This window comes from Myotis davidii, unplaced genomic scaffold (assembly GCF_000327345.1).
Source record: "Myotis davidii unplaced genomic scaffold, ASM32734v1 scaffold663, whole genome shotgun sequence".
Taxonomy (NCBI): domain Eukaryota; kingdom Metazoa; phylum Chordata; class Mammalia; order Chiroptera; family Vespertilionidae; genus Myotis; species Myotis davidii.
The window spans coordinates 442282-455185 of record NW_006295816.1 but is presented as its reverse complement, the minus strand read 5'-3'; the positions used below and the strand labels follow the sequence as shown (position 1 = coordinate 455185).

At 52.7% G+C, this 12904-nt stretch overlaps 1 protein-coding gene across 1 annotated transcript in view; it reads right to left on the bottom strand.

The window, feature by feature from the left end:
* Window positions 1-12904, bottom strand: part of PTPN23 (protein tyrosine phosphatase, non-receptor type 23) — an 18195-nt gene that overhangs the window by 3225 nt on the left and 2066 nt on the right. Inside the window, exons 3-21 of the mRNA XM_006770568.2 lie at window positions 10338-10412; window positions 4967-5094; window positions 4717-4793; window positions 4064-4113; window positions 3795-3926; window positions 3477-3557; window positions 3269-3400; window positions 3138-3185; window positions 2745-2801; window positions 2578-2636; window positions 2326-2405; window positions 2111-2225; window positions 1951-2016; window positions 1434-1579; window positions 858-1169; window positions 628-782; window positions 387-538; window positions 119-298; window positions 4-30 (exon numbers count right to left, since the gene is read on the bottom strand). Of these exons, the coding sequence (XP_006770631.1) occupies window positions 4-30; window positions 119-298; window positions 387-538; window positions 628-782; window positions 858-1169; window positions 1434-1579; window positions 1951-2016; window positions 2111-2225; window positions 2326-2405; window positions 2578-2636; window positions 2745-2801; window positions 3138-3185; window positions 3269-3400; window positions 3477-3557; window positions 3795-3926; window positions 4064-4113; window positions 4717-4793; window positions 4967-5094; window positions 10338-10412 (2072 nt within the window). The remainder of the gene's footprint in view (window positions 1-3; window positions 31-118; window positions 299-386; window positions 539-627; window positions 783-857; window positions 1170-1433; window positions 1580-1950; window positions 2017-2110; window positions 2226-2325; window positions 2406-2577; window positions 2637-2744; window positions 2802-3137; window positions 3186-3268; window positions 3401-3476; window positions 3558-3794; window positions 3927-4063; window positions 4114-4716; window positions 4794-4966; window positions 5095-10337; window positions 10413-12904) is intronic.

The window sequence follows — 12904 nt, the reverse complement described above, 5'->3', positions numbered from 1 at the left end:
GGCCGTGGGGGTTGCTTCTTCTTCAGCTCCCTGCGGGACGAGGGAAGAAGGGGAACCAGCCCAATCAGCCAACCCGGGTCTGGGCTGCAGCGCCCTGCGGTCCCGGGGCCACACCTACCTGTCCAGGAGCTGCTGGCGGGCAGCCTCACGGGCCTGGCAGGTGGACTGGGCCCGCTCCAGCAGAGCGGCCACCTTGCTCTCGAGGTCCGCATAGAAGTCCTTGCCCTCCTGGGACTTCTTCATCAGGTCCTCATAGGCTTCGTAGGAGGCCACCAGGGTCTGCAGCGTGGAGTTCCACCTGGAGGGCAGAGGGGCCGGCGGGAGGTGAGGGCGGGAGCCAAGCCCAGGGAGGGGCTCTGGGCAGGAGCGCAAGGCCAGGCACTGACTTCTGGTCCAGCTCGCTGAGCGTCCGGCGCACGGCCGCATACTGCACGTTGGCCTCGGTCAGCGCGCGGAGGACGTTGTCCTGGGCAGCCAGGTTCTGCTCCAGGTACACCCTCAGCTGGTCGTACTTCTTCAGCTGCTCCTCAAACAGCTTCTGAGGGAGTTGGGGGTGGGAACAGACACTCAAGGTTTTGCCACCTCAGGTGGAGCCCACAGCCAGGGCCCCGCCACCTGCGCCCGCACCTTCATCTCGGAGCGGTCCGTGGTGACCAGCGAGGCGGTGATGTCATCCTTCTGGATGAGCTCCCGCAGCTGCTGCTCCAGAGACACGCGCTGGTCCCGCATCTCCTGCACCTTGGCCAGGATGCGCTTCAGGTTCTGCAGCACGGCCTGGTCCTCTGGGGGCAGCAGGGGTCAGTGAGGCCAGAGACGCCCCCGCCATCTCAGCCACGGCACAGGAGGGGGGTGCTCACCTGGGGTGAGGGCTGGTGTGGGCAGGGCAGCCCGGACCTGGTCCAGAGGCCCACTGAGCAGGCGGAGGTTGCCAACGTGCAGGTTCATGGCGCGGTGCAGCTCACTGTTCGTGAAGGAGGCCTTTTCGTGGACCTCCGTGTACCTGGCCCACTCTCGCCTCACCTCTGCCAGCTCCGCCTGGGAACCGGCCACACTGGCCCCTGCCTGGCCCACTGCCTCCTGCAACTTCTGGTCTAGCAGCTCATCCTCCTCCAGCAGGTCCCTGATGTCCTTCAGTGAGGCCTCCACATCCGTGAACACACCTGACAGCACTGAGGGTGTGTATGGGGAGGGGGACAGCCTGAGGCAGGCAGACCAGGCACCCACCCTGGCCTGTGCCCCAGGAGACAGCACTACCCTTAGTCAAGGCTTGTGGGCAGCCCAATGCTTGCCGAGCAAGCACACCCAGGGTGTGGCATGGGGGACGGTATTTGTGCCAGGTGCTGGGGGAGGTGCACCCTCCATCCTGGGGGAACAGGGGACAGAAAAGGCCACAGGCGATGACCTCCCACCCTCACCTGCCTGCCCCCTCCCACCTTGCATGGACTGGACGAGGTTGCGGACAGTGTCGGGCCGGACGCTGAGAGCTGCACACTTCTCCATGAGCTGGGGCGGGATGTGGTTGTACGTGTCCAGGTTGTCCACTGTCTCGGGATCCAGCTGCATTGAATCCATGAACTGGCTGCAGGGACACCAGGACCAGGCGGGTGACGGTGCTGACCCACGTCCTCACGTGTACAGAGTGCACTAGGGTGAGTCTCCCCCGCAGCTGCAGACAAGTCTGAGGCCCCAGCAGAGGGCAGACCAGCACCCGGACCTCAACCGAGGTTGGCCTGGCCCCAGGGCATGCCCCCCGCACTGCGGACAACACGGGCAGAATGGACACCCCCCCCATGACTCGGGCTCTCACTTAGATGGTCTAGTAAACAAGACCTGGGTCGGGAGGGCAGAGCGGGGAACACCTGCTACTACCTTCCCTCTTGCGGGCAGCACCAGGGACCCGCCGAGGTCTGGTGTGTAACCCCCATACCCTAGCCCCAGCCCCACACTTACTCCAGCACCTCATTCTTGTCCTCAATCTTGGCCATTATCTCTCGAAGCAGCTTGGCCTTCTCCTCACTGCAGAAGCGACAGAGCAGTTGCTGGAAGCCTCTGTCTCTCAAGACGCCCCACGCCCACCTGTGCCGAGGGCAGGGCCCGCCCTCCCACCTACCTGTACAGCGACGAGGCTTCATGGGCAGCCATCGGGACCAGCTTGGCGAAGATGTCGGGGCCTGTGACAGCTGGGTCTGTGGGGTTCACTGGCAAGGGCTTCACCAAGGGGGCACCTGGGAGAGAGAAGTTGTGGAGCCCAGGCCCTTGCAGCCCTCACGTCTGCTCTATGCCCCTGTCCCTCCTCCCTGACCCCAGCCTCCCCCAGCGGCAGACCTTTCACAGGCTGAAGGGTGTCCAGGGCCGGGACAGCCTCGTGGTAGATGAAGTCATTGTCCTTCTTGGCAGAATTGTACCTGGGGGTCCAGGGAAGGGGGGGGGGTCTTGGATGAGCAGCAGGGCCCAGGAGCTGGCCTCTATGGGGCCACTGCTCTCTGGTGCTGGTGGCTCCCTCTCAAGGGTGCAGGCAGAGGGCCAAGACCCTTCCTCATGAGAAGGACCAGGGCCACCCCCGCCCCACAGACTCACTTTCCTCCAATGACGTCCATAGCAAAGCGAAGGGCATCTTGCACAGTGTCAGGCTGGCCCTGCAGGGTGGGAAGGGGCTCAGCACCACTAAGGCAGTGCCAGCACCCGCCCGCCGGCCTGCCCCTGTCCTCGGGCTCCGGGGGCAGCAGGCCCTTTCCTGGCTTTACCTTGGCCAACTTGATGGCCTCACTGAGCTTGTCCAGGGCGCTCTGGAAGTACGCGACCTGTGGGGACAGCGGGGAGAGCCTGGTCCTTCCCTGCTTGGAGTCTCCTCCTTCTGCCCCCCAATGAGCCCTGCCTGGCCGTCACATGACCCACTAGAAGGCCAGATAGCTGGGTGCCAGCCAGCCCCTCTGCAGGGAGCCTGCTATGCCTCCTCAGGTCCCAAGGATGAGGGCTGCAGACAGGACACCCCAGGCTGCAGCGGGGGCTTGTTCAGGGATGAGGAGATGGGGGGCCGAGAGAAGACCACCTCCCCTATTCTGTAGGGAAGGGATCCACCGGCTTCTCACTAACAAGGCTGGAACCAGTCCTGAGTGCTGTCCTCACAACTCACTCACCTGCTCCCCGAACTTCTGCTGCTCCTCAGCCTGCTTCCCCATGTGCAGCTGGGAGGAAAGAGACATCGCTACTTAGTTCCCAGGCTGTGGCAACTCAGCCCAGCCCAGAGCCAGAGGCACGGTGCCCTCACATGAGCCACAGCTGCAAAGTAGTAGATCTTCATCTGCACCAGCTTCTTCCAGTCCTTCTGGATCCGGCCCAGCAGTGAGGCGGTGTCAGGGTTCTCCAAGGCCCGGCAGGCCTCCTTGTAGTAATCCACCACCTGGGGGCCCGAAGGGTCAGTGGGGCGTCGGCAGAACACCGAAGGCCAGCCCTGAGCACATCTCCCCCATCCCTACCTGGGCGCTGATGCGGGCGACCAGGAAGCTCTTCCTGTTGTCCAACATCGACTTCTCCAGAAGGCACTCCTGCGCCTGGCCCTGGGGCAACCAGTCAGGTCCACTCCCTGGTCCACCGAGGCCTTGCCCTTCTAGCAGGCAGACCACAGGGACAGCTCTCCACACCCTCTCCTGCAGTCCCCAGCCTAGCTCCTGACCCACCTGGCGCTGTCAGACCAGAGCCCGGGCCCTGCACTGCCCTCTGCTGGGCCTGTCTAGGGTCCAGCTCCAAGTCCCCTCCCTGGATTCAACTCAGTTCCCCCCAGGGCACCTCCTTACCAGCATGAGGTTGACATTGAGAGTGAGGATCTGGCGGCTCATGTCGACGCTGTAGGCGTGAGGGAAGTGCTCCCGCAGGTAGGCAAAGGCGCCTGCTGCACACTGGAAGTGCGTACAGGAGACCTTCATGCCCTGGGTGGGAGAGAAGGAGGGTGGCCAAGGGCAGCACCAGACCTGGGGCAGGATTCAGCCCAACTCGGGATCTGAGGACGCGCAGCAGCCCTCCCCAGTCACATCCCATGTCCCGTCCACTGCCCTGCCCTGCTCACCTCTTCAGACACCCGCTTGTCCATGGCTCCCAGCATGGAGTGCAGTGCACCTGGGGAGGCAGAGGGTACAGGGTCGGTCTGGGGGTGCTCCCCACACCTGTGTTAACAGGAAGGCAAAGGGCGCAGTGCTGTCACTCATGATCAGGAAAATGGGTCTGAACTGGGGCCGCTGGTCCATGGATCTCAAAGCTGAGCCAACGGGGAAACTCATCGACGTCTGGCCAAGACCCCCAGGCTCCTGCTCTGCACCAAGCAGGGGTGCAGGTGGACAGAGGAGAGTTCCTGCGCAGACTCTAGCCTAGAAGTCCGGTCTGGAAGCTTCTCTGGAGCCCAACTGGGGCTGAGTCATCAGGTTGATAGCAGAGCCGGCTGAGCCCAACCTTGTTTTCCTTCTGCCTGGAGCAGCCCAAACTCAAAAGGGGGGTTGGGAGCTGTCCAGTCAGAGCCATGGCGGCCATCATCCCAGCAGAGCCCACAGCGGCCACACCGTGGCAGCAGCCCCATAGAGCCTCTCCCCAACAGGTGGCTCCCTGAGGCCCAGAAAGGAGGCGCTGGCAGAGATGTGGGCGGCAGGGGAGGGGTCCGAATACAGGGGTCTTCCCTGCACCAGCCCACTGCCCCGTCGCCTGCTGCGGGGCTGGCAGGCAGCTCACCCAGGTTGTAGAGGATGCAGGCCTGCTCGTACTGGATGTCCTCGTGCGCCACAGACTTGCCCGAGAAGATCTCGGTCCTGCAGATATGGCCCCTGGTCATCCTGAGGGCAGGTGAGGGCCCAGCCACCCCCGTGCAGGGTTGGAGGGAGGCCCTGGGAGACACCATATCCAGCTGCTCCCCACCCTCTGCAACAGGAAAAGGGAGGAAGGGGGCACCCCCAGCACCCAGACGCTCCCAGTCAGCTCTCACCAGGTGACAGGAACAGCAGCCTCCTGGCCTGAACCCATGGGGACCCGGCTCTGCAGGTAGTGGAGTTGGCCCAAGTACTTGCGGAGGACGCTGCAGCCCTCAAAGTCCCGTGGGACCCGGACGGCGTTCTGGGGGCGGATGGGAGAAGCAGGCCTGCCGTCACTCGGGGCTGAGGAAATGCCTCAGAGCTGGACACGCCCACCCAGGGGTCAGGAAAGCCCACTGCTGCGTCCATGTCGTCCAACACACCGTCCCGCGGCCAGAGTGGTGGGGCAGAGTCAGCCCACCGTCGGGAAGGCAGTCGACAACATGCATCCAAATTCTGAATATACTCAAAACGTGACCCACAGTTCTGTACCCACAGACAGAAATCTGAAGAGCGGCTGCCTCAGTGAGCACGAGGGACAGCTGGCACAGCGCTGCTGACAGGTCAAACAGTGAGCACCACCAACATGCCCAGTAAAGAGGCTGTTTAACAAAACGGAACAGACGCGCAGGCACAGAGCAGGGCTGATGGCCGCGGGGGGGAGGGGGGGAGTACAGCGTAAGGAATGTCCTCAATAATATTGTAATGACTATGGACAGTGTCCGACGGGTATGAGAACGCTTTGTTTGATTATCAAACCATTCTGCTGTATACCTGGAACTAATAGAAAATACTGAATGTAAACTGCAACAGAAAAATATAAAGCAGCTGTTTGGGTAGATGGGGTGGGGGTGGGGGAGAATTATGTAAGTTATGTCAAGGCTACCCACACAGAAAAACTGAAGATATGTTAAGATTTCCAGATCAGACGTATCATTGGGGCGGAAGTATGTAATAGATGAGGGGTATGATATCATTTATGTAACAGCATGTAGACACTGATATCCAACTACATTACATAGACAACAATAAAAACCTATACGGTTATTATGAAAATGTTAAGTGACTATCCCTGAGCAATAGGGTTTATTTTATCTTATTCTATACATACAGATATACACACAGATATATTTAGTTCTTTATGTATTTACAGTGAACATTTTCAATTTTTATAATAGGCAATAAAGAGATTGCTATTTTCAGAAGAAAAAAACACACTAACAAACAAAGCAAATGACCCCTCTGCTCAAACAGCAGAGCAGACGTAAACCCTCTGAGACGCAGGTGCACACAGGGGATGGGACTCGCTCGTGTGCCAGGACCGGACCCCCCCAGGTCCCAGGACTGAGGGCCAGTGGGAAGCAGCCCACTGGCTAGAACTCCTCCAGGACTCCACATAGGACTGAAGTCTGTCATAACCATCAAACACGAGAAAGAAAGAAAAGGCATCGAAATCGAAAAAGAACAAGGTAAAACTGACATTATTTGCAGAAGACATGATACTACAGAGATCCCTAAAGACTCCACACAAAAAAAGCTATTAGAATAAATGAGCTCAGTAAAGTATAGGGCACAAAACGGAGATTCAGAGATCAGTTGCATTTTATACACCAACAAACTATGAGAAAGAAAAATTAAGACAACAATCCCATGTACAACTGCATCAAAAAGAATAAAATACCTAGGAATAAACTTAAAGACCTGTATTCAGTAAACTGTAAGACACTAAAGAGAAAAACTAAAGAAGACATAAATGGAAGACTATAAATTATTATGAAAGGAAGAATTAACATAGTTAAAATGACCATACTACCCAAAGCAATCTATAGTTCAATGCAATCCCTATGAAAATATTAATGACATTTTTAACAGAACTGGAATAATCTCAAAATTTATATGGAACCACAAAAGACCCTCAATATAACCAGAGCAACCCTGAGAAAGAACAAAGTTGGAGACAGCACACTACCTGACCTCAAACTAAACTGCTACAAGGTCAGTTATCAAAACAGGTTGGTACTGACATAAAAACAGACGCCTCGCTCTGGCTGGCGTAGCTCAGTGGATAGAGCGTCGGCTGTGGGCTGAAGGGTCCCAGGTTCGATTCCGGTCAAGGGCATGTATTTGGTTGCGGGCACAGCCCAGTGGGGAGTGTGCAGGAGGCAGCTGAATTGATGTTTACCTCTCATCAATGTTTCTAACTCTCTATCCCTCTCCCTTCCTCTCTGTAAAAAAATCAATAAAATATATTTTTTTTTAAAAAGAGAGAGACAAGAATACACGATGGGGTAAGACAATAACTGGTGTTGGGAAAACTCAACAGATACGTGCAAAAAATGAAACTAGACCACTTTCCAAAACCATATGCAAAAATAAACTCAAGTGAATTAAAGATTTAAATGTAAGACCTGAAGCTATAAAACTCCTAAAAGAAAACATAGGCAATAAACTCTTTGATATCCTCCTCTGCAATTTTTTGGATACGTCTCATCAGGCAAAGAAAACAAAAGAAAAACAAATGGGACTATGTCAAACTACAGAGCCTTTAGGGTGAAGGAACCATCAACAAAATGAAGACATATTCGCCAATGATACAGCCGATAAAGGGTGAATATCAAAATACAGTATAAAGAACTCATACAACTTAACATCAGGAAGAAAACACAATCTGATTAAAAAATAGACAGAAGATCTGAATAGACATTTCTCCAAAGAAGACACACAGATGTCCTAGAGCCACATGAAAAGATGCTCAACATCACTAATCATCAGGGAAATGCAAATTAAAACCACAATGAGCTATCACCTCACACATGTCACAGTGGCTATCAGCAATAAATCAGCAAAACAGTAAGTGTTGAAAAAACAAAAAACAAGTGTTGGCGAGGAAAAGGGAACCCTCGTGCACTGTTGGTGGGATTGTAAAGTGGCGCAGTCACTGTGGAAAACCGTTTGGCTGTTCCTCAAAAACTTAAAAATAGACCTACCATTACCATATAACCAAGCAATTTCACTTCTGGGTACTTATCCAAAGAAATGCAAAACACTAATTCAAAAATATATAGGCAACCCTATTTCTTTGAAAGGTGGGCATTAAAAACCCAATAAAAACAATGACCTGAGAAAAATATTTGTAGCACATAACACCAAGAAGCAGTACCATTAATACATGAATGAGTCTTATAAATTAGTAAGAAATAAAGTATAACACTCTCATAAAAAATGGACAAGGAGCAACAGCAGTCAAGTCCTTAAAGAGGCTACATAACAAATACATTAACAACTGTGAAACCTTACTATTAACCAAATAAATGAAGAGTAAATCCCCTTTCACCTATCAGACCGCCAGCACTGAAGAGGAGCAACAGGAACAGGCACACAGCTGCCAGGGAGACAAGTACACCCTTTTCTCCCCCCAATTCCTACAGGAACGACCCTACCGAGACGAGGAGCATCAAATGGCAAAAACCGAAAGTTACCTAGTGCTCTCCAAGAAGAGGCTGATTAAAATATACTTCAATGTAATGATCACAGGCAGCCCTAACCAGTTTGGCTCAGTGGATAGAGTGTCGGCCTGCGGACTGAAGGGTCCCGGGTTCGATTCTGGTCAAGGGCATGGACCTTGGTTGCGGGCACATCCCCAGTAGCGAGTGTGCAGGAGGCGGCTGATCAATGTTTCTCTCTCATCGATGTTTCTAACTCTATCCCTCCCTTCCTCTCTGTAAAAAACAAATAAAATACATTTTTTAAAAAATGATCACAGGCCATTGAAATAGTCCTGTTGTATGTTCACCGATACAGAAACATATCCACAATATGTTGTGAAGTGAAAAAAGCAGGCGTATAGGTGGTATATGATTCTCCCGGGTTTTATATAGTACCTGTGGCCCAGTGCACGAATTCATGCACATTGAAATGAATTAGAACAGTGGTTCTCAACCTGTGGGTCGTGAACCCTTTGGGAGTTGAACGACCCTTTCACAGGGGTCACCTAAGACCATCGGAAAACACATATATAATTACATATGGTTTTTATGATTAATCACTATGCTTTCATTATATTCAATTTGTAACAATGAAAATACATCCTACATATCAGATATTTACATTACGATTCGTAACAGTAGCAAAATTACAGTTATGAAGTAGCAACGAAAATAATTTTATGGTTGGGGGTCACCACAACATGAGAGACTGTATTAAAAGGGTGCGGCATTAGGAGGGTTGAGAACCACTGAATTAGAAGAAATATTTATTTTTTAAATATATTTTTATTGATTTCAGAGAGGAAGGGAGAGGGAGAGATAGAAACATCAATGATGAGAATCATTGATTGGTTGCCTTCTGCAGGACCCCACTGGGGACCAAGCCCGCAACCCAGGCATATGTCCTTGACCGGAATTGAACCCGGGACCCTTCAGTCTGCAGGCTGACACTCTATCCACTGAGCCAAACCAGCCAGGGCAGAAGAAATATTTTAATATTCTATTCTCCCTTTCTCTGTAAGTGTCAACCAAGTTCACGATTGACAATGACAGACTGAAAAACATGCATGCGATTAGCGCCAGCGAGAGCTTTATATGTATCACGCACGTGCGAGTCAACTTAGCCTCTTACAGATATAGAGTACACTGGCTTAATTAGTCCTGCTTTCTGATGTAGCTGAACTTTTTCCAGCCCAGTGAAGCACTCCAACTTCTCTTTCAGGTAATTGTCAGCAACAAAGCAATAAATATCAACACAAAGCTTATTATTGTAGATCACGCAGGGAGAGCAAAGGGTACAATATTTAACTGCAGCCATGTTTGACTATATTCTGTGCAGTGAGAAAACCTGAAGTCATTTTCAAGGTCCACCATTTCTTACTTCTTTTCAGTCGGGTCAAGTTTCTAAGCTTTCTAAAGCTCCATTTTCAGCTAACGAAAAGAAAATAGGTTTCTAGTGGTGGTTCTATAGGAGTATTCTCAGCATATAAAAAGTCTCTTCCACTCTTCCACTTCACTCTCTCTTTTCACTCTTTTTTTTCTTTTCTTTTCTCGCTTTTATTTTCCCCCCTTCTTTTTCCCAATTTCATTTTTGCACTCCTTTCTTTGATCCCTCTGTAAATGGCCAGTGTGTGTCATGGCAGCTCCTGCATTGAGCATCCGCCCCCTGGTGTTGGGTGTGCATTATAGCGACCAGACAGACACTTATCATATTAGACTGTTATATATATAGATAGATTTATAGATAGATACATAGTATATATAAATAAATTTTTTTAAAAAATATATAAAAATTACAAAATGACTTTTAGGATGGGTTTTCTTTTTGCTTTTTTTTTTTTTTTGCTGTTTAGTATTTTCAAATTTTCCTATCATTAGTTTTGCTTTTACGTGGGAAAGTGCTACATTTAAATAAGAACACACAACAGCAAAACTGAAAATAAAATGAGGACCCAGCTGCAGGTGTTTCTTTACGTCCCTCAAACAGTCCTGGTCACACCACATACGCACGGCCTCCCACCTGTCTGAGCAGCTCCAGCTTCTTCAGCTCCTCGTTGTAGGCTTCGGGGTTCTCTCCGTAGTTCTTCAGGACAAACTGGAGAGAGAGGAGGGGAATGTGATCCAGGGAGAGAGACTCCCGGCTCCCACTCCTTCCCGCCCCCCCAAATCTCACAATCACCAGTCAGGGTTCAGGAGCCATCCACACCACACCACCAGCTCCACTCCTGGGCCACCAGGAGCCCAATCACGGGGCAGCACCAAGAGGCTGGCCAGAGCCGCCTCCTCTGAGAATGGATGGCCTGCGTGAGTCCCAGGCTGGTCTCCACCACGCAGCAGCCTCTGTACGATGCCCAGGACTCTGCCAGCTCAGGAGGCCGGGGAACTCGGGGTGGAATGAGATCCTAAGAGCATCCCCAAAAAGGCCACACAGTCAAGCCTCCTTTAGGGTCGGACCTGTGGTGCTCTGGGCCACACCATACCCTAGCCCAGTGGTTGGCAAACCGCGGCTCGCGAGCCACATGCGGCTCTTTGGCCCCTTGAGTGTGGCTCTTCCACAAAATACCACATGTGGGCGCACATGTACAGTGAGATTGAAACTTCGTGGTCCATGCGCAGAAGTCAGTATTTTGTGGAAGAGCCACACGCAAGGGGCCACAGAGCCGCATGTGGCTTGTGAGCCACGGTTTGCCGACCACTGTCCTAACCCAACAGTGTCGACAAAGGTGCCAAGCAAGAGTGGGAGTGCAAAGCCTCTTCAGCAGCCCACCCTCCTGGCTGGGAAGGCACCACCGAGACAAGTGGTCTGCAGTGTCCCCGGCGGGGCGGGAAGGCCCATGGCTGGGTGACAGGGATGAGCAGACGAGGGGCAAAGGGAAGGTCGCTGCTCACACCACTGCCCAGCCACCACCTCAAGAACTGACCACCTGGACAGTGACCACACCCGCCGCCTGGAGGCACAGCCAGAACCGATGCGGGGGAACCGCGGCGCCCAGGCCCGTGGCACCTGCAGAATCGTTTGGTCTGCCATGTCACCGCATTAGGGGCGAGTTAACTAAATGTTGGACCAAATACAGCAGGCTAGATTTGTTAAGATGTTTTCTTTTTAAAAAATATTTTTCTATTGATTTCAGAGAGGAAGGAAGAGGGAGAGATAGAAATATCAATGATGAGAGAGAATCATGGATCGGCTGTCTCCTGCACCCCCCACATTGGGGATCAAGCCTGCAACCAGGCATGTGCCCTGACCGGGAATCGAACTGCGACCTTCTGATTCAGAGGTCGACGCTCAACCACTGAGCCATGCCAACAGGGCTTTCCATTGACTTTTTAGGGGGCGAAGGTGGGGGGGGAAGAAACATCAATGTGAGAGAGACACATTGACTATCTCCTGTATGCACCCCAACAGGGACCAGGGATCCAACTTGCAACCCAGGTACATGCCCTTGTTCGGGAATCGAACCCAAGACCCTCCCGCAAACAGGCCAAAGCTCTAAGCATCAGGTCACGCTGCTCAGGGTGAGGGAACTTTCTGGGCCTGGTCTTTCCATGCAGTGCATACTTCTCCTCTTCCACTGGTGTCACCGTCTAACTTGTAAATGTCCTCTACTAGATTACGAATGCCAGGAAAGAAGTGTCACCTCTTACCCATCTGTATCATCAGGGTTCAGCACAGCGCTCCACAGGCTGACCTGAACACAACCCGTTTTTACCCTACTGTCCTACCCTCAGCTCCAAGTGGGTATTCCTGCAGCTCAGAGCAAGGGAAGAACAGGCAGAGTGGGGGCTCCAGGGCTGGGGAGAGGAGTCCGGGTCAGGGAGAGCTCCCAGGCTGCAGGGGCGTTGCCTCGTCAGGACAGTCCCAGGGTGCCCCGAAGGAGGTGGCCATGCTCAAGCGCAGCCCACCCACAGATGGCTCAGGGGGTTTGTGCAAATACGTCAGAACCTTGTCAGGTAAGTGGTGGCACCTTTCCCACGTCCAAAGAAAAGGAAACAAAGAAAAAGAGCAGCTCTCGGTGTGGCTCAGGGGACAGAGCGTCGGCTGCAGACCGAAGGGGTTCCAGGGTAGATTACGGTCGGGGACACATGCCCGGTTGCGGGCTCGATCCCCAGTGGGGTGCGTGCAGGAGGCAGCCGATTGATCCATGACTCTCTCTCATCATTGATGTCCCTGTCTCTCACTCCCCATTCCTCTCTGAAATCAATAACAACATTTAAAAAATAAAAGAGCAGATGGACAGGAACTTGTCTCTTGAGCGGCTGACACCTCAAGCTAAATGGCTCCTGAGAACTCCTCTTGGAGGCCCAGCTGCTCCCATGGCGGGCACCGTGTCACCAACGTGAGCCCCCAGAGAGAGCACCAGAGGTAAATTCCGACCAGGCATCTCCTAGGCCAGGGGTGGGCAACCTTTTTGTGAGCGCGTGCCAAAACCAGCAAAATCTCTGACTCAAAATTCTTCTGCGTGCCAACCCTAATTTTTTTTAAAAAAATATTTTATTGATTTTTTACAGAGAGAGGAAGGGAGAGAGATAGAGAGTTAGAAACATCGATGAGCGAGAAACATCAATCAGCTGCCTCCTGCACATCTC